We start from the raw sequence: 25,294 nt of genomic DNA, 5'->3' as shown, positions 1-25,294 counted from the left end.
AGGTTTTAAAAATTGTTTATTTATTTCTTGCTTTTTGTTTTATATCCCACGTAAGTGTAACCATGCAGTTCTTGTCCTTGTTTGTCTGATTTATTTCACTAAGTACTCTCAAGATATTCTGTGTTCATGGAATGAAAGAATTAACACTGTTAAAATTGCCATGTTACCTAAAGCAACATATACATTTAATGCAATCTCCACCAAAATCCCAATGGAATTTTTCATTTAATTAGAACAAATAATCCTAAAATTTATGTGGAACCACAAAAGATGCTGAATAGCCAAAGCAACCCTGAGAAAAAAGTACAAAGCTGGAGGTATTACGCTCCCTGACTTGAAACTGTACTACAAAACTCGTCGGCAGCCGTCCGTCTCGAGAGACGATGGTGTAGCTTCTCAAGAGTCTATCTGCACTGCCGAGAATGGCTGTGCAGTCCGACTCGGGAGTGACACGGTATCTGTCTCCTCCCGTGTTGAATCGACATCATGCGATGACGCTGAAGCTACAGAGCCTGGGCAGGGTGATATGGAGGGTCTGCTGTTGCCCATGCAGCAGACCCCCCCCTCTCTTCGCAGCTGAAGGGTCCAAGGGAAAGACGGAGTCGATACAGCTTGGGTTCAGGTGCGCCGCAGGAGTTGCCGGTGTTGACTACAACGTCAAACCGCCTTAGGGACTCCGGCTCCGGATTTTCTGTCGGGGTTTACTCCCTTAGCCTTTCCCCTGAAGAGGTATGCCGCAAGGCAGCGGAGGTTTTTTGGAGTCAGAGTTTTCCTTCTCTGATGTGCCCTGACTGGAAGATCGAACCAGCGACACTTAGCTCGCAGGCCGACGCTCAATCCACTGAGCTAAACCAGCCAGGGCCGCTACAAAACTACAATAGTCAAAACTGTATGGCATTGGCAGAAAAAGACAACAGACCAACGGAATATAATTGAGAGCCCAGAAATAAATTCACACATATGTGGGCAACTAATTTTTGACAAAGGAGCCAAAAGCATAGAATGGAGGAAGGGCAGTGTCTTTACTAAATGGTGCTGGGAAAACTGGAAAGCCACGTGGAGAACAATGCAACTAGACTGCTGACACCATATATAAAAGTTAACTCAAAATGTACTAAAGATTTTAATACAAGCCCTGAAACAATACAAGAAAAACAAAAAACATAGGCACTAAACTTATGGACCTTCGTCTCAGTGGGGTTTTTGAGAACTTGACCCTAAATGCCTTCTTGCTCCTGATAAATATTTTTGACAAGATCAATGGGAGGATCTGTGGGAGGAACTAGCGCTTATGGAAGAAGTTCTTGAACTCTTATCAAGTGAACCCTGCAGGCAGAAATCCATGCTTATAATAAAGCTCTATGTTTAAATGGCCCTCTCCTTAAATTCCTCCCCGCCCTCTATTAAAGTACCTCTCCATCTTGGCAGCAGTGTGTACACGTTCCTTGACGAGTCAGCATGCACTGAGTTGCAACCCTTTCTCCGCCACCCACCCCGCCCCGATCCTTTTTGGTGACAAAACACCTAGTGGATACTGTCTACACTCTCCATGCCCAGGCCGGTGTTAGGGTATCAGGATGGGCATCAGTGGACAGACCTTTAAGTTTAGAAAGACCACTCCGTTCAACCTCTGCTCTCCTTTATTAAAGATTAGTAATTTTTCGTGTCACTGGACTTTAAAATAGCTACATGGCCAGGTGGGCCACCCTCTATTTACGCTGTCCCTAGGCAGGGTCCCAAAATGGGAAGCAGCTTTAACTCGTCGGAGGGGAAGATTGAGCCAGTGGTGAGTCCTAGAAACGAGTAGACTTGGAAAGCAGAACAACGTTAAGGAGCCTCCGGGACACAGAGATCGGGGCCCCGCAAGCCACTTCCTGGGCGACGAGAACGTAACGCCGTGGGCGGCGACGCTGACCATTAGCTGCGAGCGGGGCTGAGGTCACGTGTCGGACGTCGGGTCAGAGAGCCCGGTGTGCGCGGGAGCACGCAAAGTGGCTCGCCTCTCGGCCGCGCGCATTGGGTGCGCGCGCAGGCCGAGGGCGGGGTATGTGGGCTGGACCTCTTGCGAGCGCCGGGCGGGGGCGGGGGCGGGGGCGGAGCGGAGTGGAGGGCGGAGGTGGACCTTCCTCCTCCGCCTCTGCCTCCTCCTCCTCCCACTGCGAGGCTGGGCTGGCTGTGGAAGGAGGCGGTGAACCGTAGAGGGGCGTCTCGGCCATGACTGCAGAGCTCCAGCAGGACGACGCGGCCGGAGCGGCAGATCGCCACGGCTCGGTGGGCTCTGCGGAGGCGATGGGAGCCGGGCGGGGTGGGGCGACCGGGCTCGGGAGAAAGAGAGGGTGCGGGACTAGAGCGGGAGCGGCGCGGGTCGCGGGCGGGCGGGCCCTGTGGGACTGGGCGCTAGCGGGGGCGTGGGGGGGGGGTGGCCTGCAGAGCGCGTCCGGCGGTGAGTCCACGAGGCTGAGGTCGGGGGCTGGGGAGGAGGCTGAAGTCTTTGCAAGGCTTGAGTTGCAGAGACTGAATTCGGGTCGCTGAAGTTCGAGGGGATTCGATGTTTTGGAAGAAAGAAACATAAGGGCTGGTCGTGGGGTTGACTGCATCAGGACTCTCTAAGGATAGCGCTCCTCGGCCGCGATCACGGGTGAGAAACTTCCAAAGGCTTAACTTTTGGTGGTTTTTGTTTTAAAATCCGTTTCATGGCAGTGCTGCTTTAAAGAGCCTCACGCAGAGAGAAGATATCTATCTTCAGGTGAGTATCAACACCTTGTGAAAAGACCAGGGTCCCTAGCTACGACTTCCTATCTTCCTCTACCTCCCACCCCCGCTCTTTTATTTGTAAACAGAGAGCAGCCTCCCCAGTAGTGATAGTAATAGTAGCACTCATCACTCTAGATTTTTTAAGAAGGGGGAAGGAACAGCTTGATTAATAGAAGCTATGCGGTTAATGTTTTTTATTATGTTATCTAGGAAGATCGAAATCAGTATGAGGATTTCAGAGCTCAGATGGTGAGAGTAAAAAAACACCGGTTTGGGAGAATATCCAAAGGCTAACGTTTGTGCGGATAAATTCGGGAAGTGGGCGATGGGAACGTGTCTTCTAATGTTACTTAGGAATGTTATAACCTAACTACCTCATCACCCCTCAAACTGCTTTTTCTCAACACAGAATGAGAAACTAGTGCCAAGTATTCAAATTTGAGTTTGGAAATGAGTGTTATAAAATATTTACAGTACAAAGCTGTCAGATACCTCCACGTGAGAAGCCTTTTATACCTCTTTGCTATTTTCATGCACTCAGGAGACCAGTAGTGCATAGAGTGAGCACACGTCCTTTTAAAACTCCTGTAGTAAAAGAAACCTCCAGGTCTGGGCCTCGAAATGAATGTGCTGATTACTAATGGAAATAGCATTGTTAGGTGTTCACCAGTGCCTCCTTAAATGTCAGCATTTTCTGTGGTTTCAGAGATGAATTCTATTAGCTTTTAAGACAATGACTAAAAACAAGTGGGAAAAATCTTAGTTTTGAGACAGCTGTATTGATTTAGAGAAGAGATTTTTTTAAGGGAGAGCAAGTCATTTAAATTTGTCAGGACTGTCAGATGAGACCATGTGCCTGTTAATCAGCTGCATCTTCATTTCCCTTTGCCACAGTTTGAGTAGTGACCCCTATCTCCTCTCTATCTGTTTGAGACTTTTGTATGTGAGGTGTTTGATGAGCACTGTATATAAGTCATAGCTATTTTTGGAAAGCTTGGAAGTCCAATGGCAGTGGTTGGCTGGAGTACCCTGATTCCTGGCTTCCTGCAGAGTGATGACATTAACTGTTCTTTCCAGTGATTTGCTCCATACAGACAGATGATAAGCTCGGTATGTTTGATAATGTTTGCCCTTTTTGTTTTTGCTGAAGTAAAATGCTTGAAGTTAGCAGGCTAGGTTGAAGGAATCTTGTATGGAGAAAGTAACTTTCACATCTCAGAAGGAAGAGTTTTATCAACTTCCTCATCTTGATAACTTTCATGTTAAAATGGACTCCGTTTTGAATTCTCTGTAGCATTCTATATTTCTCTCAGAGGATCTTCAATTGCTCTAGTTGAGGAGAGCTTTCCTCCCAGACACTGTGAAGCTATTTAAAACCTAGAATGCTTCCCTTCTCTTATTGGTAAGTTGTACATGGGACAAACAGAACTCTCTACAGCCTCTTGAAATAGGTTTTCAGTACCTACTCAAACCTAAAGGAGGATACTTTGTGATAATATTAAATTCCCCAGACTGCAGAATGATAATTGAGTATCTAAAGAGATTATTTACAGACAGGCTCTGTATTTCAATCAATTCTTGACTTGGATAAAAAACCAGGAGCAACATTACTGTTACTGTAGGATAAACAAGTTGAAGTCAGGTTGGTTCTTAGAAACCTGTCATCTTTGGCAGTGGTACCAGGGTTCATCACACATTCTTCCCGCTCACTGAAGCCTATGGAAATCTGCCAGCTTGAGTGAAAATTTCACATCCTTTTTGTTTTCCCTAGATTTATTGGTTTTTCATTCTCATTTACCTTGTCTCATGAATTGTGATTTTTGGAGCATCAGAAAATGAGTGCTTCGTTGCCTTTCACAGCTCTCATGCCTCCTCAGCTACACAGTATGATATTTATAAAACGTTGACAAATAATGCCTCAGCAGGCAAGATCTTTCCATGTGTTTTGTTTCAGCAAAGAAATTTAAAGCAATAGCCAACTGAAGCAGATATTTTTCAAGGAAAATAATGATGTTGATGATAAAAGTAGCTAACATTGAGCACCTACTGTGTACCAGAATGTTTGTTCATAACTTAACATATAAGAGTATTATCTCAGTACTTATGACTTCTCTATGAAGTTTTCTTATGAGAAGGCTTGTACTTGTTAAGTAATTTGCTCAGGGTCACCCAGCTAGTAAGAGGTACAGCCAGAATTGAATCCAGGCAATTCTGACTCCAAGAGCCAAAGATTTCCCTGATCCTACTTCTTAGTCGGTAGACCCACCCATTGTTTTGGGTTAGAACCTTCATATTACTCTCTAGAACTCTGGTTCTGTTGTGATTATTGGAGGAGGGTGCTGCTGGCATCTAGTGGGTGAAAGCCAGGGATGCTGCTAAACATCTTGCAATGTACAGGACAGCCCCCTAAAACAAAGAGTTGTCTGGCCCAAAATGGCAGTAATGCTGAGCTTGAGAAACCCTGATCTAGATGTCTTTCCTTACTCTCTTAAGTTCTCTCACACTTCCTTTGTCCTGGCCTAACGCAGATACCTTTACTATTGTCTTCTTTGAGGTTCACAATATGGTGCATGGACCAGCAGTATCTGCATCACCTAGGAGTTTGTTAGAAATACAGAAACATGGATATGCTGGAGCCAGCTTTTACTACCTCTTCAGCTGATTGTATACATCTCTTCCCAGCTCTGTTTAGTGATCTCATGTTGGTAGCTTGAAATTGCCACAGGAAATAAGCAAGCTCTACAGCTCTACACATCATCACACCACTGGGCTTCTGCTCTATACCCGTTGAATCAGAATCTGCCTTTTGACAAGATCCCTGGGTGATAAACTTTGAGACGCTCTGTCCTACTCCAGAGAATTCCTACTTTCCATTCAGCTACGGACACAGTCCTCTTCTGTCTTGTTCAGCTGTCGCCTTGTCCATCTCCTTTCTTTTGTTAAATTTTTGAACAGTTTCTAAATCTCCTTGTTTCTTTTTTAGTGTTTTTCCAATTACAGTATAATTCCAGTTCACTGTAGAAAACTTAGAAAACAAAGACCTAACAACATTAGATCTTGGCTTATGTGAGGGACAGCCCCAGTCTGAGGTTCCTAGATCCCACGACACCTTGAGGTAGCATAAACAGGTTCTGTAAACACTCAGTTAGGAGTTGGCTGTGGGGATCAGTCTAGACTCCAGCAAGAAGGCTGATTGCCCAGAGAGGCTGACCAGGCAGCAGAAGGTTAGACTGTAGGGCAATGAGTGGTTTTGTGTGATCAGCATTCTCCAGGCTGCCCAGCGAGAGCCTTGCCAATAAGAGGCTTTTAGTATTTATTGCCAGCAAATGTATCAGATCTCTTGGAAGTGACCAGTGACTGACCACCTTCTGATCAAATCAGTGATTTTTTTAGTATTAATTCTTTTTACTATTATCCCTTCGTAATTCAGCTACCCTGTAAGTCCCATTCTCATGCTTTTATTTGTCATGAAGAAACAACCTTATGCTGTTCAGTTATGAGGGGCTCAATTGCCCACTGCCTAAAAGCATAACTCCCAATACCAGAGTTTGGTGAAAAGGAAAATAATTGTTCATTTAAAGGTTATACAGATTTAGATTAATGGTGGGTTTCTGCTGATAAGTCCCACTCCCTTTAAAACACCCAAAAACACATAGTCCTGTTTCCCTCTGCCAAACCAGGCCAGTTTCAGAATGTGCCAGTCAGAGGTACCATATTCCAGAAAAGCGGTTCACAGCTTAGCTTTTCCAGTGCCTCCCACTCATCTGTGTCTAGTTGGAGAGGTTCCACCCAGGTCAAGGTATTCTTCAGCTCTTAATTTGGAACCATGTGGCATGTTCTTACACACCCAACCTCATGGCAGTCTGGTGGGATGCCTTTGCTCTTTTTCAAACTGTGTGGCCCTCATCCCCAAATGGCTACTGCCTTATTTTAAAACCCTGACCGTGGCCTGTGCTGCAGTCAGTGTGGTGACCAGTCTTGGCCGCATGCAGAATCTCGCGCAGGCACTGTAAGCTCTTTTGTCACCATTCTATGGTCAAAATCCCTCCCATCTTCTTGGCACGTGGCGTGGCCACAGTTATTTGCATAACTAAGAAAGTAGGTACCTCTCAGGAAAATGGCTGTGTTCCTATCCCCCAAATTCTGAGGCTTCTGTTCGTTGTCTTATAAATCCCCCCTTTTAGATTTTAGACCCTTTATAATCTTATAAAGGACAGCGGGTAAAAGTCTGGTGATCTTCTAGCTGCTTCGTGCTGTACATGTTCTCCGTCTTGCCTACCCTTGGGTCCAGGTATTCCTAATAGAGTGAGGGTGTGGAGGGGAGGGCGGCCTTCCCACGACGGGAAGGACCTTGCAGAGTCCAGGTCAGTTGACTGTCCGCAGACAGTGGCATGCTCAGTTTCCAAGGGCTGGCACTGCTGGACAAGCTGGCATCCTTGTTGTATTCTGGGGGCAACAGATTTGACAACAGGATTAAAAGACATAAACCATTAAGATAAAGGTAGGGACCAATTTTTCAATGTCACACATTAGGAAAGAAACTGGCTTTTCTGGATGAATGTGTCAAAGGCTTGTCACACCTGTCCAAAGCCCCTTTTGCCTACTACACTTAGCTTGGGCTGGGGGGACTATTTTAGGATTCCCCCCTTTCAGACTTCTGGGCCCTTTCTGTCCAAGCCATTAGGGCAGAAAAGGAAACCAGTTTTAAAGTGAAGCCCACAGACCGCCCCATACTTCCCTAGCCCAACCACTTAGTTCAGCCAAACCGTTGAGTCTCAGGAGGCCGTGATGTAAATGGGCTTCTTAAGTAAGGTCTATATGCAACCAGTCACTCAGGTAATGAGATCATAGGCTTATGTCCTGTGGAAACAGAAGGAAGAACACATGTTAATTCACACTACACAACCCGCAAACCAGTCTCTGAGTCTGTGAGACTATCTTTTTGGGAAGACATCCAATTGCAAGGCCTTTGGTGGCATGACATTTAACAGTGGTAATTTGTCAGATCCTTCTTGCCTGTAATTGAGCATTTCTGATGATGTTACAAACCCAGTTTCAACTTTCAGATAAAAACAAACTTTGAAGACAGACAGCTGCACCAACATATTGTCCATTACTGAGCATTGTGATTTTCACTGAATTACAATTTTTCTCCTTAAGATCACCCTCATTGTCATTAAAGGAACTGCATTAAGGCCAGTTTCAATTTAGCCTGTTCGTTTGCATAAATACAACAGGAGCAGCAGTTGACCACATATGATTTTTTAAGGCTACTTTGCTGGGACTTTATAAGGAACCTTCAGGTTGACTCCTTAGTCCACCATTCAGGGCGCAGAAGCCGAGCCACACACCTGCTTCTCTTAAGTCCTCGAGGTTTTCCATTGTGCCTTGAGGTTCCTTTTTAGCCATCTTTCAGGAAAGCAACCTTTGTTCCTTTCCTGGGAAGATTGCCATGAACCGCACAACCAATCAAGGTATCAGGCGTTTTTTTCTTCGTGGACTTTCATTAGCTTCGAAAGTCAAACCTAATTCCGCAGGGCTTTCTGGTAACAGCCAGAACCCAGGCATGCCTCCTTCAGACATGACATTCCAGTCACAGTCTTGATTGACAAAATCCCTATTAACAACTGGTCTTATTAGTTTCGTGCAAAGAAACCTTATGTCTTTACTTACTCCTTCAGAATGCCAAGTTCTGGAGGGATCAGGTAGGGAGAAAAATATACAGTGTGAAGGAAAATCCTTGTCCTTCTAATATTTGCTAAAATTGCATCTCCATACCTTATACTTTCTCTTGTTCACTTTCCTGCATAGTGAAGTTTTAACTTTCTCTGGCAAACCTCAATTTTCCTTTCAAAGCATAAACAGAGCAGTAATTCAAAACACAGACAAAGCCAGGCACTCTCACCAGAATGTACACTGGCCACTGGCCTCCTAGAGAGATGTGCCTTTTCAGACAGCTGGCATAGTCATCAGCATTCCATGGCCCCTCCCTTTAATGGCAGAGACACCCTCTTGCCCACTAGTGCACCCACTGGTCTCCTGGCAGAGGCGTGCCTATCACCAGTTTACAGATGACCTTTCCTAGACCTCACTAACCAAAAACAGATACAGAGAACTCTAGAACAGAGCAGAGCAAAATTCAGAACAGTAAAATTCAAAGCACATTACATTCCCATAAAATCAGAACACAAGTAGCTGAGGTTTCCTTTTCCCAAGTTTAAAAACTCTCACAACCTTTCCATATATTTACCCATTCATACTTAACCATAACACACTTTCCATCCTTGTTCTTTTCCACACTGTGGAGGACAATACTCAAACTCAGTATCAGGCAGCTAGAAGTCCCTAGATATACAAACACATGAATATAGCAAAAAAAAATTGTCACCCTCTGTTGGGGTTCACTGTCCTTTTCCAGAAGAGAAATTTCAGATCTTCTTCCAGAGCACAGGTTCAGCTTTCCCTTTCTGCTTCAACCGCAGCTGCAGGGTCCGTGTCCTCCACAGGTGGTGCCCTTTTAACCCACGTGTGGTGGATCCAGGGCTTGATTCCCATCAGCTTTAGGGAAGAATGTGTTGTCAACAGAATATCATAGGGACCAGTCAGTCCTTTGCTCAGCCAGCCGCTCTTCAGGGCCTTGAGTCTTCCAGGTCTTCAGTAAGACTGTCCCCTGGCCCAAACGGTGCAGGGCTCGTTGGGTGCATGTACAGACCTGCAATGAGCAAACTTGTGCAAAGTGGTTAGTGTTTGCCCTAAATGTTGTACATATTGCTTAATTCTTGCCTCATGTTCCAAATCCAGAGGGGATGTTCCTAAACCAGAAATCTGGAGGGGTCTCCCATAAACTATTTCAAAAAGGCTCAGTTTAAGCCCACTTCTGGGTGCCACCCTAATTCAGAGCAAAGCAATGGGGAGTGCTTGGTCCCATTGTAAATGTGTTTCCTGGCATATTTTTGCCAGGGTCTTCTATATTGTATGATTCATTTTTCTCAGTCTTTCCTGTATGTTGAGGTCTCCGTGATGCATGCAATTTGCATTGTATTTGTAATGCCTGTCCAACTTCCTGTGAGATCTTCAAAGTGAATGATGGTCCATTGTCACTTTGAATGCTGTGAGTAAGTCCAAACCTAGGAAGTATTTCTTTAAGTAACAGTTTTGCCAGCTTAGTTGCCTTCTCAATTTTAGTGGGATATGCCTCTTCCCATTCAGAAAAAGTATCCACAAAGACCAGTAGAAATTTGAAATTCCCCCTGGTTTTAGGCATTTGTGTGAAGTCCACCTGCCAGTCCTCAAATGGACACGTCCCTTTATGTTGCACTCCCTTTTCTGTTGGGATACGTTCTCTCTTAGGATTGTTCTTGGCACTTATTTGACAGGCTTGAGTGATCCTTTGAACAGTCCTTTTAAAATAAGGGCCTTTTAATATGGCCTAATGAAGTCCATTAAAGCATCCCTTCCATAATGGGTCCCTTCATGTAAGTCTTTGAGGATGGGATATGTATCGCTAGAGTCTCAGGGAGTAAAATTATACCGTGGGCTTTGACCTTGCACATAGAATTGGGGTCAGTGTTAGTGAACCCCTATTCATGGGCCCGTTCCTCATCCCGTTCTGTGTAATGAGGTTTAAACTCTTGACAAGTCCAGACAGGGAATCAAAGCTCCTAGGTGCGGTGGGCTCTCTGGCTGCCTGTCTTGCTACTTTAGCAGCAGCTTGGTTTCCCTGACTTGTTTGGGAATCATCTCTCTGGTGTCCTGGGCCATGCATTATGGTGACCTGGTCCAGTAGATTCACTGCCTCTAGCAACTGTAAAATCTCTTCTGCCTGTTTAATATCCTTGTTGCCCAAGGTTAAAAGTCTTCTTTCCCTCCATATTGCTCCATGGGCACAAACTTCCATGAAGGTATATCTGGAGTCTGTGTATTTGTTAACCTTGTTTCTTTGGAACAGCATTAAGGCTCTTCTTGTGAAGGCTATTAGTTCAGCCTTTTGTGCAGAGGTTCCCGGTGCAAGGACTTCGGCTTCTATTACCTTGTCTGTGGTGACTACCACATACCCAGCTCATCACTGGCCATTGTCCATGAAGTTGCTCCCATCTGTATACAGCTCCCAGTCTGGTGCTGCCAGCGGCTGGTCCAGCAGATCTGGTCTGCTAGAATAAACTTGGTTGATAACTTCTAAGCAATCATGCTGAAAGGCTTTGTCCCCCTCCATATCTGGGAGTAGGGTGGCTGGGTTCAGGGTTGTGGTAGTCTGCAAGGTGACATTCAGATTGTCCAGCAGAATGGCCTGGTATTTCTGCATGTGCCCTGCTCTTAGTATCCCCTTTTTTGTTCTAATAGAGTCAGGACCTGGTGTAGTACCAACACTGTAGTGGGCTGTCCCAAAGTAAACTCAGCTTCCTGTAGCATGTCACAAGTAGCAGCTACTGCTCGGAGGCATGGTGGCCATCCCTTTGTTGTATGATCCAACTTCTTTGAGAGATAAGCTATGAGTTGGGGTATACTTCCCAGAGTCTGGGTTAGTACCACTAGTCCAATTCCCTGCCTTTCATGAATATACAATATGAAAGGCTTCTGTAAATTGGGCAATCCTAGTGCAGGAGCCGAAACCAGCTTTCCTTCACGGTATCAAATGCTACCTGACAATCCCCTGTCCATTCTAGGGGTTCAGAGTCCAATCCCTCCAAGGAATTATACAGTGGTTTTGCGGTTGAGTCCAAAGTTTGGAACCCAAATTCGACAAAACCCTGTAATTCCTAAGAACCCACAAAGCTGCCTTTGGTTTTCTGGAACTTTTAACATAGCGATGGCTTGCTTTCTATCTGCCATTAGGCTCCTAGTACCCTGTTTCAGTTGAAATCCCAGGTATGCCACTTCCTGTCTGCAAATCTGGGCTTAGAGAGGTGACACCTTACATCCTTTTTTTTGCCAAATGATTTATGACTGTGATGGTGTTGTGCAGACAATCTTCTTAGCTGCTGCTGGCTGTTACTAGGTCATTTAAATACTGCAAAAGAACTTCTGATTTCGATTGAAATTCCCTTACGTCCTTTGCCAGCACTTCCCCGAATTGTCGGGAATTCTTAAATCCTTGTGGCAGCACAGTCCAGCAGTACTGGAGCGTGGCTTTAGTTTCTGGATTCTGCCATTCAAAGGCAAACAGTTGCTGAACCTATTCATTAGCCGTACTCATAACCAGCCATTTCTCATCTGCAGTTAGCAGAATATTTAGGAGAGCCTGTACACCTACCCAGTTTGGGTGATGAGTGGTAAAAAGAGATGACAGGTTCTGCCGTTTCCTGAGGGTCATCCCTATATGAGGGGTTAGAACTTTTCCAATTCAGCTGGCCTTCCTGATTTATTCCACCTGTAGGATGTTGCCTCAAAGGGAATTGGCTTGCTCCAAATTGGGAGGCCCCCTGACTGTATGGGGTTCCCTGGTGGATTCTGGGGTGTGGGGGAGACCCACTCCTCATCATGCAGGAGTGGAGCAGTCTGCTTTAGGTTGCCACTTCAGAGGCCTTTGCGAAAGTGGCGGTGGGAAGGCAGCCCCTCCTGCCTGCGAAGAGGGAGGTGCTGTGGAAGCTTCTCCCACCCGTGGAGGGGTCGGTGCCAAGGCTGCGCCTTCCGTCTTTGGCGGGGGAGGCGCTGCGGAGGCCACTCCTGCCTGCGAGTCTGTGTCCCCTGGATTCAGAGCGTTAATGAGGTTTATTTCCTCATTCTCCTGTTCTTCCTGTGTTTTACTACCTGGGAGAGATTTGGGGGCCACCCTCTTTCTCTGTACCATCACCCGATTCTCTGTCCCTGGCAAAGCCCTATTATACAACGCTATAAATGCATTAACATATTGGGTCTCTTCCCATTTTTCCAACTGCAGGCAGTACTGTTTCAATTGCCTAATTAATACAGTAAGTTCACAGGCCACCTTTCCTCACAATCCAAAACATACTTAGGCTAAACAGTGTTACAGTAATAAATCAATACATCCTTAACATAGGATAACAGCAGTACCTATTCTTATTCTCCCAAATTCTCCTCAGCGGGCTTCCCTTTGGGGCTTGCCCAAAACTGCTGTTATTGACTCAGACATACAGACCAATGACTATAATCAGAAAAATACCAAGGACCAGAAAACATATATACTAATCTGGCATCCGTGATTCCATTATTCCAGTGAGTACTCTTGATTGGACAAACAAATCTAGCATCCACGATTCTATTATTCGAAAAATGCTCAGAAATAAATTTTCAGCCAAACAATCTCCCTTCTCCAGTCCCTTCCCAGTTCCATTTCCTTTTTACCGTCCAGGTGTGTTTAGGCAGCCAGAGCCCTTAAGAGGTGTCTTCTGAGGATGTTGACTTGCCACAGGCAATTTATTAAGTCCCCATGGTTCCGGCACCAGACCGAAACAGAGTCTCGGGCTGTTCAGTTATAAGGGGCTCAATTGCCCACTGTGAAAAAGTGTAACTCCCAATACCAGAATTTGGTGAAAAGAAAAGGAATTGTTCAGTTAAAGGTTGTACAGATTTAGATTAATGGTGGGTTTCTGTAGGTAAGTCCCACTACCTTTAAAACATCCCCAAACCCATAGTCCTGTCTCCCTCTGCCAAACCAGGCCAGTTTCAGAATGTGCCAGTCAGAGGTACCATATTCCAGAAAAGCAGAAGTTCACAGCTTAGCTTTTCCAGCGGCTCCCTCTCATCCATACCTGGTTGGTGAGGTTCCCGCCTGGGTCGAGGTGTTCTTCAGCTCTTAATTCAGAACCACATGGCACCTTCTGACACACCCTATCTCACAGTGGGCTGGTGGGGTGCTCCTGCTCTCTGAAACTGCATGGCCCTCCTCCCCAGATGGCTGCCGCCTTATTTTAAAACCCTGACTGTGGCCTGCGCTGCAGTTAGTGTGGTGACCAGTCCTGGCCACATGCAGAATGTAAGCTCTTTTGTCACCAGTCTATGGCCAAAACCCCTCCCCTCTCCTTGGCGCCTGGAGTGGCCATAGTCATTTGCATAACTAAGAAACTAGGTACCTCTCAGGAAAACGGCTGTGCTCCACTGAGTCCCAGCCCCCAGATTCTGAGGCTTCTCTCCACACTCTCACAATGATAACTTCCTTGTTGCCACTTTTTTTGTTGATATTTATTTTGGCATTTGATTTTACTGCTATTTATTAGCAACTGTTCTGCTTTGTCTAAAAATTTTCTGTGCATATTTTTTTCATTTGTGGTAGTTTCATCACAGATGTACTGTGTTAGCTCTCATTTCTGAATTGCCTACCTAACTTTACAGTTTTCTTAGAAAAATTAGCCCTGCAAAAGATGTTTGAATTTATCTAATACAGCCTTTTTCATCTTGCTAATGCAATAGTGAGTTTAACAGTTGACTTACTGTGGTCACAGTTTAAGGCAGACCCTGGCCTCAGGCTTCAGTTCCATGTCCAATTAGTACCCTCAATGCTTCAGCTACCTTACTTCCTGAGCCCCCTCCTTTGGACCTTTGGGTTCTTTATTCTGGTTCTTCCATCCTTCCCTGATATGGGCCAACCTGTTTGCTTTCTTGGCTCTTACTGCCCTTTTATTAACCACTTCCCTGTCTGCACTGGTAATCTTCTGCCTCTCTATTTGCCAATGCTTATAGAAAATTTCTACTTGCATATCAGCCTTCTTGGCTGTAAGCATTTGCTGCTTAGCTACTTTTCCCACACTTACTATAATAGGCATGGATATGTACTTGTATTAATAGCATCAGCTGTATGCCAGTTATTGCCCTAAGCGTTATTCTGTACATTTCTAATATTTATAAAAACCGTGTAAGGTATGAATAATTATGTCCTATTACTGATGAGGAAACTCAGACTCAGATTTAATATAGCTCATAAGGGCCTAATATGAGATTTTAAACCAAAATTTGTTTGCCTCCCTGTTGCAGGTGAGAAATGTGGCTTACTCTTACTCCAGATTAAATGCTAAGTAGCAGAACTGGGACTTAAAGGCATCCAATTTTCCCTCACTGCCTTATATGCCTTTCTAAAACCAAGCTTTTTGACTACCACTTGACAATTTATGAAGCACTTTAATATATGTTGTCATTGAACCTATATAGCAACCCCATAAAGTAAAATTTCGTGTGAGTAGGAATAGAATTTGTAAAGTGGCAAAGCTAGTAATGATAAAACCAAAACTATAGCACAGGTAATGTTCTCCTAGGATATCAGTAATTTTTCTACAACCTCTTGGTGAGTTTCATTGGATGGGCAGGTCACAATATTTTACATTTATATAGCATTATGCATTATTTCATATATAGTAACACCAGTGCTGTCAAAGCTGATGCTATACTTTATTTTAAAGATGTGGAAATGGATGCTTAGAAAAGTTGAGAGTTGCTTAGAGGCTAGTGTGTGCTATTTCCACTACTTAGGCTTTTTAATTAAAAGGGGATGTCAAGATACTAGACATCAAAGCCATATTAAAGATCTGTATGAATAGGTGCTAGCAGCATGCTACATGATGTCTGATAGTCAGTTTAAACTTGAGATGTCCTAAATAAATATTTCCTTTTTTCAGTGTTACTGCTCAAGTTAGTACTTTCCTGGTCTTCTCTTTCTTTTTTGGTGTATGTGTGTGAGACTCAGTGACATTTAGTATATTCACAGTGTTGTGCAACCACCACCTCTATTTAGTTTCAAAGTATTTTCATTAACCCAAAAGAAAACCTGTAATCACTAAGCAGTCACTCCTCATCCCCCTAGCCCCTGGCAATGCTGATCTGTTTTCTGTTTCTTCATTTACCTGTTCTGGATATTTCACATAATTGGAATCATACACTATGTGACCTTTTGTGTCTGGCTGTTTTTACTTAGTATAATGTTTTGGAGATTCATCCAAGTTATAGCATGTATCAGTACTCCATTCCTTTTAATGACTGACTAATATTCCAGTCTGTGTATCTACTACATTTCATCCAGTTTTCCATTGGTGGACATGGAATCATTTTTAACCTTTTGGCTGTTGTGAACATTCATGTACAACTTTAAAAAAAATATTTTATTTACTTACTTTTAGAGATAGGGGAAGGGAGGGAGAAAGAAGGGAGAGAAACATCCATCTGTTGCTTTTCGCATGCATACTGACCCCACAACGTAGGCATGTGTCTTGACTGACCAAGAGTTGACTTTTTGCTTTGCTGGATGATGCCCAACCAACTGAGCCACACCAGTCAGGGCTCATGTACAATTATTGAGTACCTATTTCCAATTCTTTTGGGTATATATATAGAATTGCTGGGTCATATAGTAATTATGTTTAACTTTCTGCACCAGGAACTGCCAAACTATTTTCCACAGCAGCTGCACTACTTTATGTTCTCACCAGTAATGCACGAGGGTTCTAATTTCTCCACATCCTCACCCAACACTTACTTTCCATTTTTTAAAAATAATAGTCATCCTTGTGTGTGTGAAGTGGTATCTCATTGTAGTTTTGATTTGCATTTTCCTAATGGCTAATAATGTTATTCAACATGTTTTTATATGCTTATTGGCCATTTGTATATATTTTTTGGAAAAATACCTATTCAGGTCCTTTGCCCCTTTCTTTTTCTGGTACATATGAACTATTTAATTAGGATTAAAAACCGTTTCCAGTACTACCTGTCGCTTTCTGTGCCCACCACCATGCCCCACATCATTGTACTGTACATCAGGAGGAGGACCTGATGTTACCTCCCCTTCCAATACCACCACAGGCAGTCCCAAGTTTCTGAACAAATTTTATTACAGATAGAGGGGCTGGGACTCAGACCTGCTTGGCTGCTGCATTCCTCATAGCTGCAAGGACATTGTTTAGATCCTCTCTCTTCCTCTAGGCATTATTAGTATGTGTCTGCACCCTTTTCTTCTTCTTCTTCTTTTTTTAAAAAATTCCACCCAAGGATATGTTTTTATTGATTTTAGAGAGAGAGGAAGTGGGCGGGCGGGGGGGGGAGATATCAATTGGATGCCTCCCATGTGCTCCCTGACTGGGCTTGAATCCACAGCCTAGGTATGTGCGGTTACAGGGACTTAAACCTGCAACCTTTTGGTGGATGTGATGATGCTGCAACCAGCTGTGTCACCCAGCCAGGGCCATCCCCTTTCCCTGATGAACCCACTTGTTTCTCCACTGCACATTGTTCATAGTGGGCAAAGCCGCACACCCCTTGGATCATGTTCCTCATGGACTTGGTGTGCTTGGAGAGGCACCTGGGGTGGTGGCTATGGCTTAGCTTGCTCATGTTTTTGGTAACCTTATGGCCTTTGTTGAGGTCAACAGTCTTGGGATAGTGCAGGGACCTGGCTGCTGCTCCTCAGTGGCTGCTGAGGTAGAATGGCAGTCCTTTGCCCATTTTTGAATTGGGTTTGTTTGTCTTTGGTTGTTTGAATTATGAGAGTTTTGATATAATCTGGTTACTAGACCCTTATCAGCTTTATGAGTTGATAGTATTTTCATCCATCCTATAGGTTGTCATTTTCACTTTCTTAGTAATGCCCTTTGATGCACAATTTTTAATTTTGATGATAGCCTGCTTATTTAATTTTTTATTTTGTAGCTCGTATATTTGGTATCATATCTAAGACTTCATTGTCAAATCAAAGATCATGAAGATTTACCTCTGTGTTTTCTTCTAAGAGTTTTATACTATTAGCTCTTAGATATTTAGGTTGTTGATCCATTTTGATTAGTTTTTGTGTGAGGTGGGGGGTCCAATTTCATTCTTTTGCATGTGGATACATAGTTTTCCTAGCATCATTTTTTGAAAGGACTATTTTGCCCCATCAAATGGTCTTGGCACCCTTGCCAAAAATCAGTTAACCACAGGTGTTGGGTTTCTCTGACCTCTTAATTCTCATTCAGTAGTCTATATGTCTTTCCTTATGCCAGTACTACACTGTCATGATTCTTGTAGCTTTGTAGTAATATCTGAAGTCAAGAAGTGTGCGTTCTTCAACATGTTCTGTTGTCAACATTGTTTGACTATGCAGGGTCCATTGAAATTCCATATGAATTTGAGGATCAGCTTTGCCATTTCTGCAAAAGAAGGCTGTTGGAATTTTGATAAGGATCACATTGAACTTGTAGATCACTTTGGGGAGTAATGATATCTTAACAATGTTAAGTCTTTGTGATATTTAGTTTTATGTGTCAGCTTGACTGGGCTAGGAGGTGCCCAGGCACCTGGTCAAACATTATTCTGTGTGTGAGGTTCCTTCTGGATAAGATTACTGTTGGACTCGGTAGACTGAATAAAGCAGGTTGGCCTCCCTAATGTCTGCAGGCCTCATCCAATCAATTGAAGACTAAATAACAAAAAGTCTGACTGAGAGGAATCCTCACTTGACTGCTGAGCTAGAACATCAGTTTTCTTCTGCCCTCAGACTGAAACTTACACCATCAGTTTTCCTGGTTCTCAGGCTTTTACCTCAGACTGAAACTACACCACTGCCTCTCCTAGGTTTCCAGCTTGCTAACTGCAGATCTTGAGACTTCTAAGCCTCCATATCTGCAAAAGCCAATTCCTTATAATAAATTAATTTACACACAGGAAACTGGGAGTACAGTACAGGGTTCCTTTACACACACACCACATCCCCTATTGGTTCTGTTTCTCTGGGGAAACCTGACTAATCCAGTCTTCCAGTCCGCAAACTTGGATATCTTTCCATTTACTTAGGTTTCCTTTAACTTCTTTCTCAATGTTTTGTACTTTTCACTGTACAAGTCTTTCACCTCCCAAGTTAAATTTATTCCTAGGTATTTTATTCTTTTGGATACTGTTGTAAGTGGAATTGTTTTCTTAATTTTCTTTTCAGATTGTTCATTACTGCTTTATAGAAACACAACTGATTTTCATGTGTTGATTTTGTTTTCTGCAAAATTGATGAATTTGTTTATTAGCTTTAGTACTATTTTTTTGTGGCTTCTTTGGGGTTTTGTATATCATATCATCTGTGAATACAGATAGTTTTATGGTTTTCTTTCCAATTTATGCCTTTTATTTTTCTTGCCTAATTGCTCTGGCTAGAACTTCCAAGTACAGTGTTCAGTAGCATTGGTGGAAATGGGCGTCCTTGTCTTGTTCCTGATTTTAGTGGGAATACTTTCAGTCTTTCACCATTAAGTATGATGTCAGCTGTGAGGTTCTTTTTTTAACTAAAGGCCCTTTATCATGTTGATGAAATTCCCTTCTATTTATAGTTTTCTGATTGTTTTTGTCATGAAAAGATGTTGGGTTTTGTCAAATGCTTTTTCTGCATCAATCAAAATGATCATGTGTTTTCCTCCATCATTCTATTAGTGTGGTATTAAATTGATTGGTTTTCTTATATGTCATTGGCAATAGCATTCTCTTAGGCATCCATTTTCAAGTGTTTGATTAATATTTGAGATGTTCAGAATATATCCTGCCTTCCCATTTTTTCCTACTAGCATTCTACCAGCCTTACCGCACCTGGCATATTCAGTAGCCCTGTAACTCTAGTTAAGCTTTCTTTCCCTTGAGGTGCCTTTTCTGCCCCCTCATATTTCTTCCTGCTAAGGAACCTGGATTGGGTTTCTGTTGTTTGTCACGTCAGGTCTAAACTCATTCTGACATTTAGAACCCTTTCTAATCTAATTCCACATCAAAAATAGAAACTACACACTGAGCCTCACCTAATAATTTAAAATTTTACTGTTGTTAGATTTCTAAAACTATATAAGCATGTAAACTTGTTTTCTGAAATCTTCCCCCAGACTTGCCTAGTTTCTTGATAAAATTTAGCAATATGTATATTGCTAAAAATGGCATTTTCTTGGCCCTGGCATGGTAGCTCAGTTAGTTGAGTTGTCCTCCTGATGCGTCAGGGTTGTGGGTTTGATCTGCAATCAGGGCACATACAAGGAGCAACCAGTGAATGCATAAATAAGTGGAATAGTAGATTGGCACTGTTAAACAAAAAATTGTAACTTCCACTGCTAAAAGTCTTTATAAATGAACGAGTTTATCAGGCCATTGCTAGCGTGCGTGCATGCACACACACAAACAGGAAAAAAAAGGAGACTGCGATGACGATGATAGGTCTTAGGGCATGAAGTCTAAACCAACCACAGCAGCATGACTAGATAAGAAGGGCAACATGTTCATCATCCTGGGTCTTTGCAAGCCTTTTTATACATCAAGTCCGGGAGGGGAGAGAAAGATGTAAGCCTTTCTGAAAGGATTTACCTTAGCTATAGACCAAGGGAATGGGCTAAGATGAAACTGGGGCTAATTCTGGGAAAAGCGCAACAGTCTCTAAGGAAGAAGTGTCCTTCCGTGCCTGTGGATTAGCTGTAGGCAGTAGATTGGAATTTCATGGATAAATAAGAAGCCGAGGTTCCTGGGATTCTGTGGCTCCTGACTATTCTCTCTTTTGGAAATAGCCACCTGGAAATTAATCCTGAATTCCAACAGATATACTGGAATGTGAGCAGTCTTTTGTCAGAGCTGGTCCACAGCTATTAACAGGCTAAGTGTTTTGTCCATCTCTCACTCTCAGAATGTTTTTTCTTATCAATATGTTAGGTGTCTGCTTTATGAGTAAATTGGACTGATATAGAGTTGTTGCTGGAAAAAAAAACTGAAAAAGCACCAGGGCTCTTGTGGAGTGTTCTTGTCTTGTGGAATTTGGGAAGGGTAGCAGTCTCAGAGTGCATTAAGACCCTGTTGTCCAGACTGGATTTCTGGCGTGCTGCTATATATTTTCTTTGACTCATTTTGCCTTTCTTGGGTACTTAAGTTTTATTTTAAAATTGGAAAACCAGATCTTTAATTTTTGAGGAAATTTTATTAGGCACACCTTGGGAGTTCTTTGGAGTAAAGGGACATTTATCAATATTTACTTAGTTTTAAGTATCAAAATGTCTTTGTAAGAACAGACCACTGAGATCAGGAAATGTGTGCTTCAGAGTGATGAAAATAGCATCCCTCTTTGAAAGAATGAAACAATCTAGATAGCTCCTTGTCCCATACTAAATTAGGGATTTTAAAGATAAAACTTTTAATTAGTAATTCATAAATTTTCCTCATCTAATCAAAGAGAGTTTTAATTAGTTGCAGTAGTATTAGGCCATTTACTGTTTATTACAAAAACTTGATAGCTTAATGCTTTTATTGTCTGAACAATCCTGTTTACTGCTTATTATGAGATGAGTCTTTGCTGTAAACAAACCTCAATCCTGATAAGTGAACTGGATTACGCCAAAACCAGCAAGTAGCTGAGGCCAGAAAGCTTGAGTTCCTTCTTTCTAGAGCCTGCTTGTCTTTCTTCACTGCCTCTGGGCAAGAAGAGAGAGTACTTTTATTTACTGGAAACAGTGTGAATTCAGCTAAGGAAAAAGCAAGCCTGTTGGCTCTTGCCAGTTATTTGATGTGATTATGACTGGAGCACAGGCTTTGTCTTGTCTCATGCTGGGTGTGTAATACATGTATGTCAGTATTGTAGTGGTGAAGTTAATACTTAAATCAGCTTCCTGCGAAGTTCCAGAAGAAACTATGAATTAATAATACAGTGGGATCCTAGTTATCTTAGTTTGTTACTATAAAATAAACCCTTAATATACAGTATTTATTAGGATACTAATAAATTTATTAGGGTACTATTTGAGAACTTAGGTTTAGTTGAATATTAAGATTGAATCATGTAATAGCAGTTATTTGTGTCAACAGCATAGCTTAATCCTTTGTTATTCAAACTCTTAGTAGCTATCTTTGATTTACTTTTTAGCTCAAGACATTTGATGACAGAATAGGTTTTGTAAACCTTAGTTTCTAATTCCCACAATGAAAATGATTCTTACCTTTAAAGATTTTATAAGGATTATGTGTATGTGAAGCACCTAAGGTTGCTGACACAGAGAAGGTATTCAGTAATTTTAGTTACAATTGTTATGAGCATTGTCTGATGGAGAATTCAAATTAGGTAATATGTTGTATAATTCTTACCTTTATGGAGGCAAGAATTTCGTATATAACAATCAGAGAACCAAATGATGAGAAATACTCAATAAACACAGTCTCATTCATTCACAGGCTCATCTGTTCTCCCAACAGAAGTTAGAAAGGAGAGAAAATAGTGAATAGTAAGGACCAGAGTTCTTGGGAATAACTTTAAAAAGAGAGAGGTAAGATGAACATAACCCTTGACTGTAGGCTGGCATTCTGTGGTTAATCTACTAGAAATCATAGAAGTAACACTTCAAGGCATGAGAGGATAGGCAAGTTTGTGAAGTCAGGAATTGTGTAGGAGAAAAGGTTGAGCAAGGTAAGGGTAGAATCAAGTAATGGTCTTTGAATAATAGCAAGGTGAGGAATTTGGATTTGAATGAACATGTAGAAAATTATTCTTAGAGCTGTACAAAATGATTTTACAAAGTTGTCATCTCTGCCCAATAGCTTTAAAAAAGGGAAACAAAAAGTATTTTCCTTCCCTGAGTGTATTATTCTGGATGTGTTGGTGTCCACTGATACCTTTTACGAAGTAGAGAAAGGGGAATGGGGCTTTAATCCATGGCCAGATGTAATGATTAGCAAATCATTTAATATTTGCATACCATATTTCATTGATTTGCATTTGTTTGGCAATTTGAGATCCCTGAAATTGAGGCGACCCTTACATTTACTGTCATCCAGATGTAATATAGTCATCATTGTCTACAGATGTATGGGCTTAGTCATAGTTGTTCCTACTGTCACCATCACATCAGTTGAGGTATATGTACTGTGGGTACTACAGTTAATTTACTTGCCATTTAAAATGTCTTTAAAAAGATCACACTGTAATTCAACATTTAAATGGGAAAAAAAGTGTATGAAGAAAGGCATAGCGCCCTGATTGGGTAGCTCTGTTGGTTAGAGTGTTGTCCAGTACACCAAGGTTGCAGGTTCGATCCCTGGTCAGGTCACATACAGGAATCAACCAATGAATGCATAAACAAGTGGAACAACAAATTGATGTTTATCTCTCTCTCTCAAAAAAATAAAAATAAAAAAATTTTAAAAAGGCATAGAAACAGAACCACAGGATATAAATTTGATTTTGTGTTCAACAAAATGACTGCAGTTTCAGATTTTCTTGCAAAGCTACAATCAAGTGTTTTACGGGACCTAAGGAAGAACGATGCCATAGGTATATTAAGTTTTGTTCCTGAAAAACATGGAAAAGAATTGCCTAACACAGTCCAGGCTATGCACCTGAAAGCAGGGGAAATTGCTATATTTCTAAACATAAATAAAGAAATTTGAGAGCTATAAGAAGCTGGTGTGACCAGTTCATGTGTCTCCTAGGACTGTCATGGAGGCATTGTGTTATAGGTTAGGTGGCAACAGTTTTTCTCCTTAGTGGTGCATAAAATACTTTTTATAACTGATGGCATCTTAGATTCAGTCAAAGATGGTATTTACCTCAAATATAGTATTTTCCTCATGAATCTTGTTTAGAACTGACTGTACTATTATGTAATCAAAGTTGTGATTATTTAAAGGCTGACAAAAGAAACAGGAAACGTGTTAAGATGCAAAGGTCATAGTCAAAATACAAGAGTAAAATATTTGCGTTATTTTTACATCAAATAGGTATTGTTGCCTGTTCTTTTTCTCAGATACTGCATGACACAGAGGTTAGAGTTCAGACTCAGGCAACTTGGACATCAAATCTCAGCTGCAGCCCTTACTAACAATAACCTTGTGTAAGTTATTTCACCTCTCTGTGTCTCAGCTTTTCCTCAAATAGGCATCATATCTATCTCAGGTTTGTGATGAGGGTTAAATTACTTAATACATGTGAGGTGTTTAGAAGAACACCTGGCTAAAAGCAAACAGCGTGAGTCACTTACTATTTTTTACTGGGATTATTTTCTGTGAGTTGTAAGTATCTGTTCATCTACAGAGTAATTTGAGGTGAAGATGTGATCATCTATCCTATTGTTACCTTCTTGGCTGCAGTTTAGGTTTAATATACTACTCATTTCCCTCCCAATTATTTCACCTCTTTTGGGGGTATATTTATTTTGATTTCTTAGAAAATTATGTATGATTGAGATGTATAGATTCCCATACCCAGTAAAATCAAATGGAATTCGCATTAGTTTGGAGAAAACTTTTTAATATTTTCTTTTTCTAAAAGTCACATGCTTTGTGTTTTCAGCATTTGCCAAGGCTAAATTGGGACACCTGCTTGTCTGATAGTCACTCTCCCAGTCCACAGGCAATGACTTCCTTTGACAAGACTCATAGCCCCAAAGACTGCTGGTCTCAGCAGGGTTGGGTTCCATTTCTAGCCAATGACTATGGCCTGTGACTAGAACACAAAGACTGGCTACAGTGATGTTTCATTTAGTTATTTCTAGTTGTGTGATACTTAAATGTTGCACCAGACTGTCAGCTGTTGGACAACGTAGGATACTGTTTCTAGCACAGCTGGTAGTGAATGTGTACTGCCTCTTGAGGACATATTACTAACTGAAAGATAGATAGTTAATGGTGAACCGTTAAGTATTGAATCCAGGCTTAATTCTTAGATAAGCTTAGGAATGGTATAAATTAGAATTCTTCTCACTGAATTAAATTTGAACTATTTCATTTTTAAGTGTTCACCTAAATGGTTATTGTCTTCATTTGGACAGCCAATTGTTTAAATTGAGCTTACTTGTAAATAGTTGTTTTGTGATAACTTGTGTCTTTGTGCAAAACAGGATTAAATGTTCCAGTGGAGCCCTGGCTGGTGTGGCTCTGTGGATTGAGCTCCAGCCTGTGAACCGAAAGGTCGCCAGTTCTGTTCCTGGTCAGGGCACATGCCTGGGTTTCAGGCCAGGTCCCCATTTGGGGGTGTGTGAGAGGCAACCAATCACACATCGATGTTTCTCTCTCTCTTTTTCTCCCTTCCTTTCCCTCTCTCTATAAATCAATAAAATATTTTTTTAAATGTCTCAGTGGAGGTGTTATGGCTGAAAAGGGGTTATAAACTGATCTTGTGGTAGCCAGAAGTTACCACAATATAGGTTTTTCCATGATTCAGATCAATGAAGAGAAAACATTTCATTGTTTATTTCCTTTGGAATTTTTATTTGTAATTCAGAGGATTATAGCTTTATCTATACTTCATTTTAAGCAATTAAACCAAAAGTTTTAAATATAATGTTGATGATATCATTTGTTAATTACGATTGGAAACTTATTGTCAGTGAAAAATGACACATACAAACAGCTTGTGTAGTAAAGCTTAAAATAGCACATCTTTACATCCATGCAAATTCTCTGGGCTTCGTAGAGGACCTACTTATTTATGTACTACTCACAGAAAGAAAAACCCGAGGCACTTTAAGCATCCCTTAAGGCTAGAACTACATTTAAATGTCTTATATACTTAAAGTTTTACTGTTTACTCATATTTCTTCCACAAGTTCCAAAGCATTTGCGAGTAATAGATTGGCATTTCATAATGTGTTTTGACATTGTTGGGGCTGGGGACACTGTCCCCTCACTT

The 25,294-nt window shown here is 41.9% G+C and overlaps 1 protein-coding gene across 3 annotated transcripts in view; it reads left to right on the top strand.

Annotated features, from left to right (window-relative positions):
• Nucleotides 1–2,102: 2,102 nt before the first annotated feature.
• Nucleotides 2,103–25,294, top strand: part of USP28 (ubiquitin specific peptidase 28) — a 74,606-nt gene continuing 51,414 nt past the window's right edge. The window contains exons 1-2 of one of the 3 annotated variants that reach the window (XM_090265958.1): nt 2,242–2,271; nt 23,412–23,498. Coding sequence is in view for 2 of the 3 variants with exons in the window: in XM_090265957.1 (XP_090122083.1) it covers nt 2,215–2,271 (57 nt within the window). In the remaining variant the exon portion in view is untranslated. Of the gene's footprint in view, nt 2,272–23,411; nt 23,499–25,294 lie in introns of all 3 variants that reach the window. The other 2 variants (XM_090265957.1, XM_090265960.1) reach the window with 2 other exon arrangements.

The sequence above is a fragment of the Furipterus horrens genome, unplaced genomic scaffold (assembly GCF_987537825.1).
Source record: "Furipterus horrens unplaced genomic scaffold, mFurHor1.1.pri manual_scaffold_2, whole genome shotgun sequence".
Lineage (NCBI taxonomy): Eukaryota > Metazoa > Chordata > Mammalia > Chiroptera > Furipteridae > Furipterus > Furipterus horrens.
This window is presented reverse-complemented; position numbering and strand designations above follow the sequence as displayed.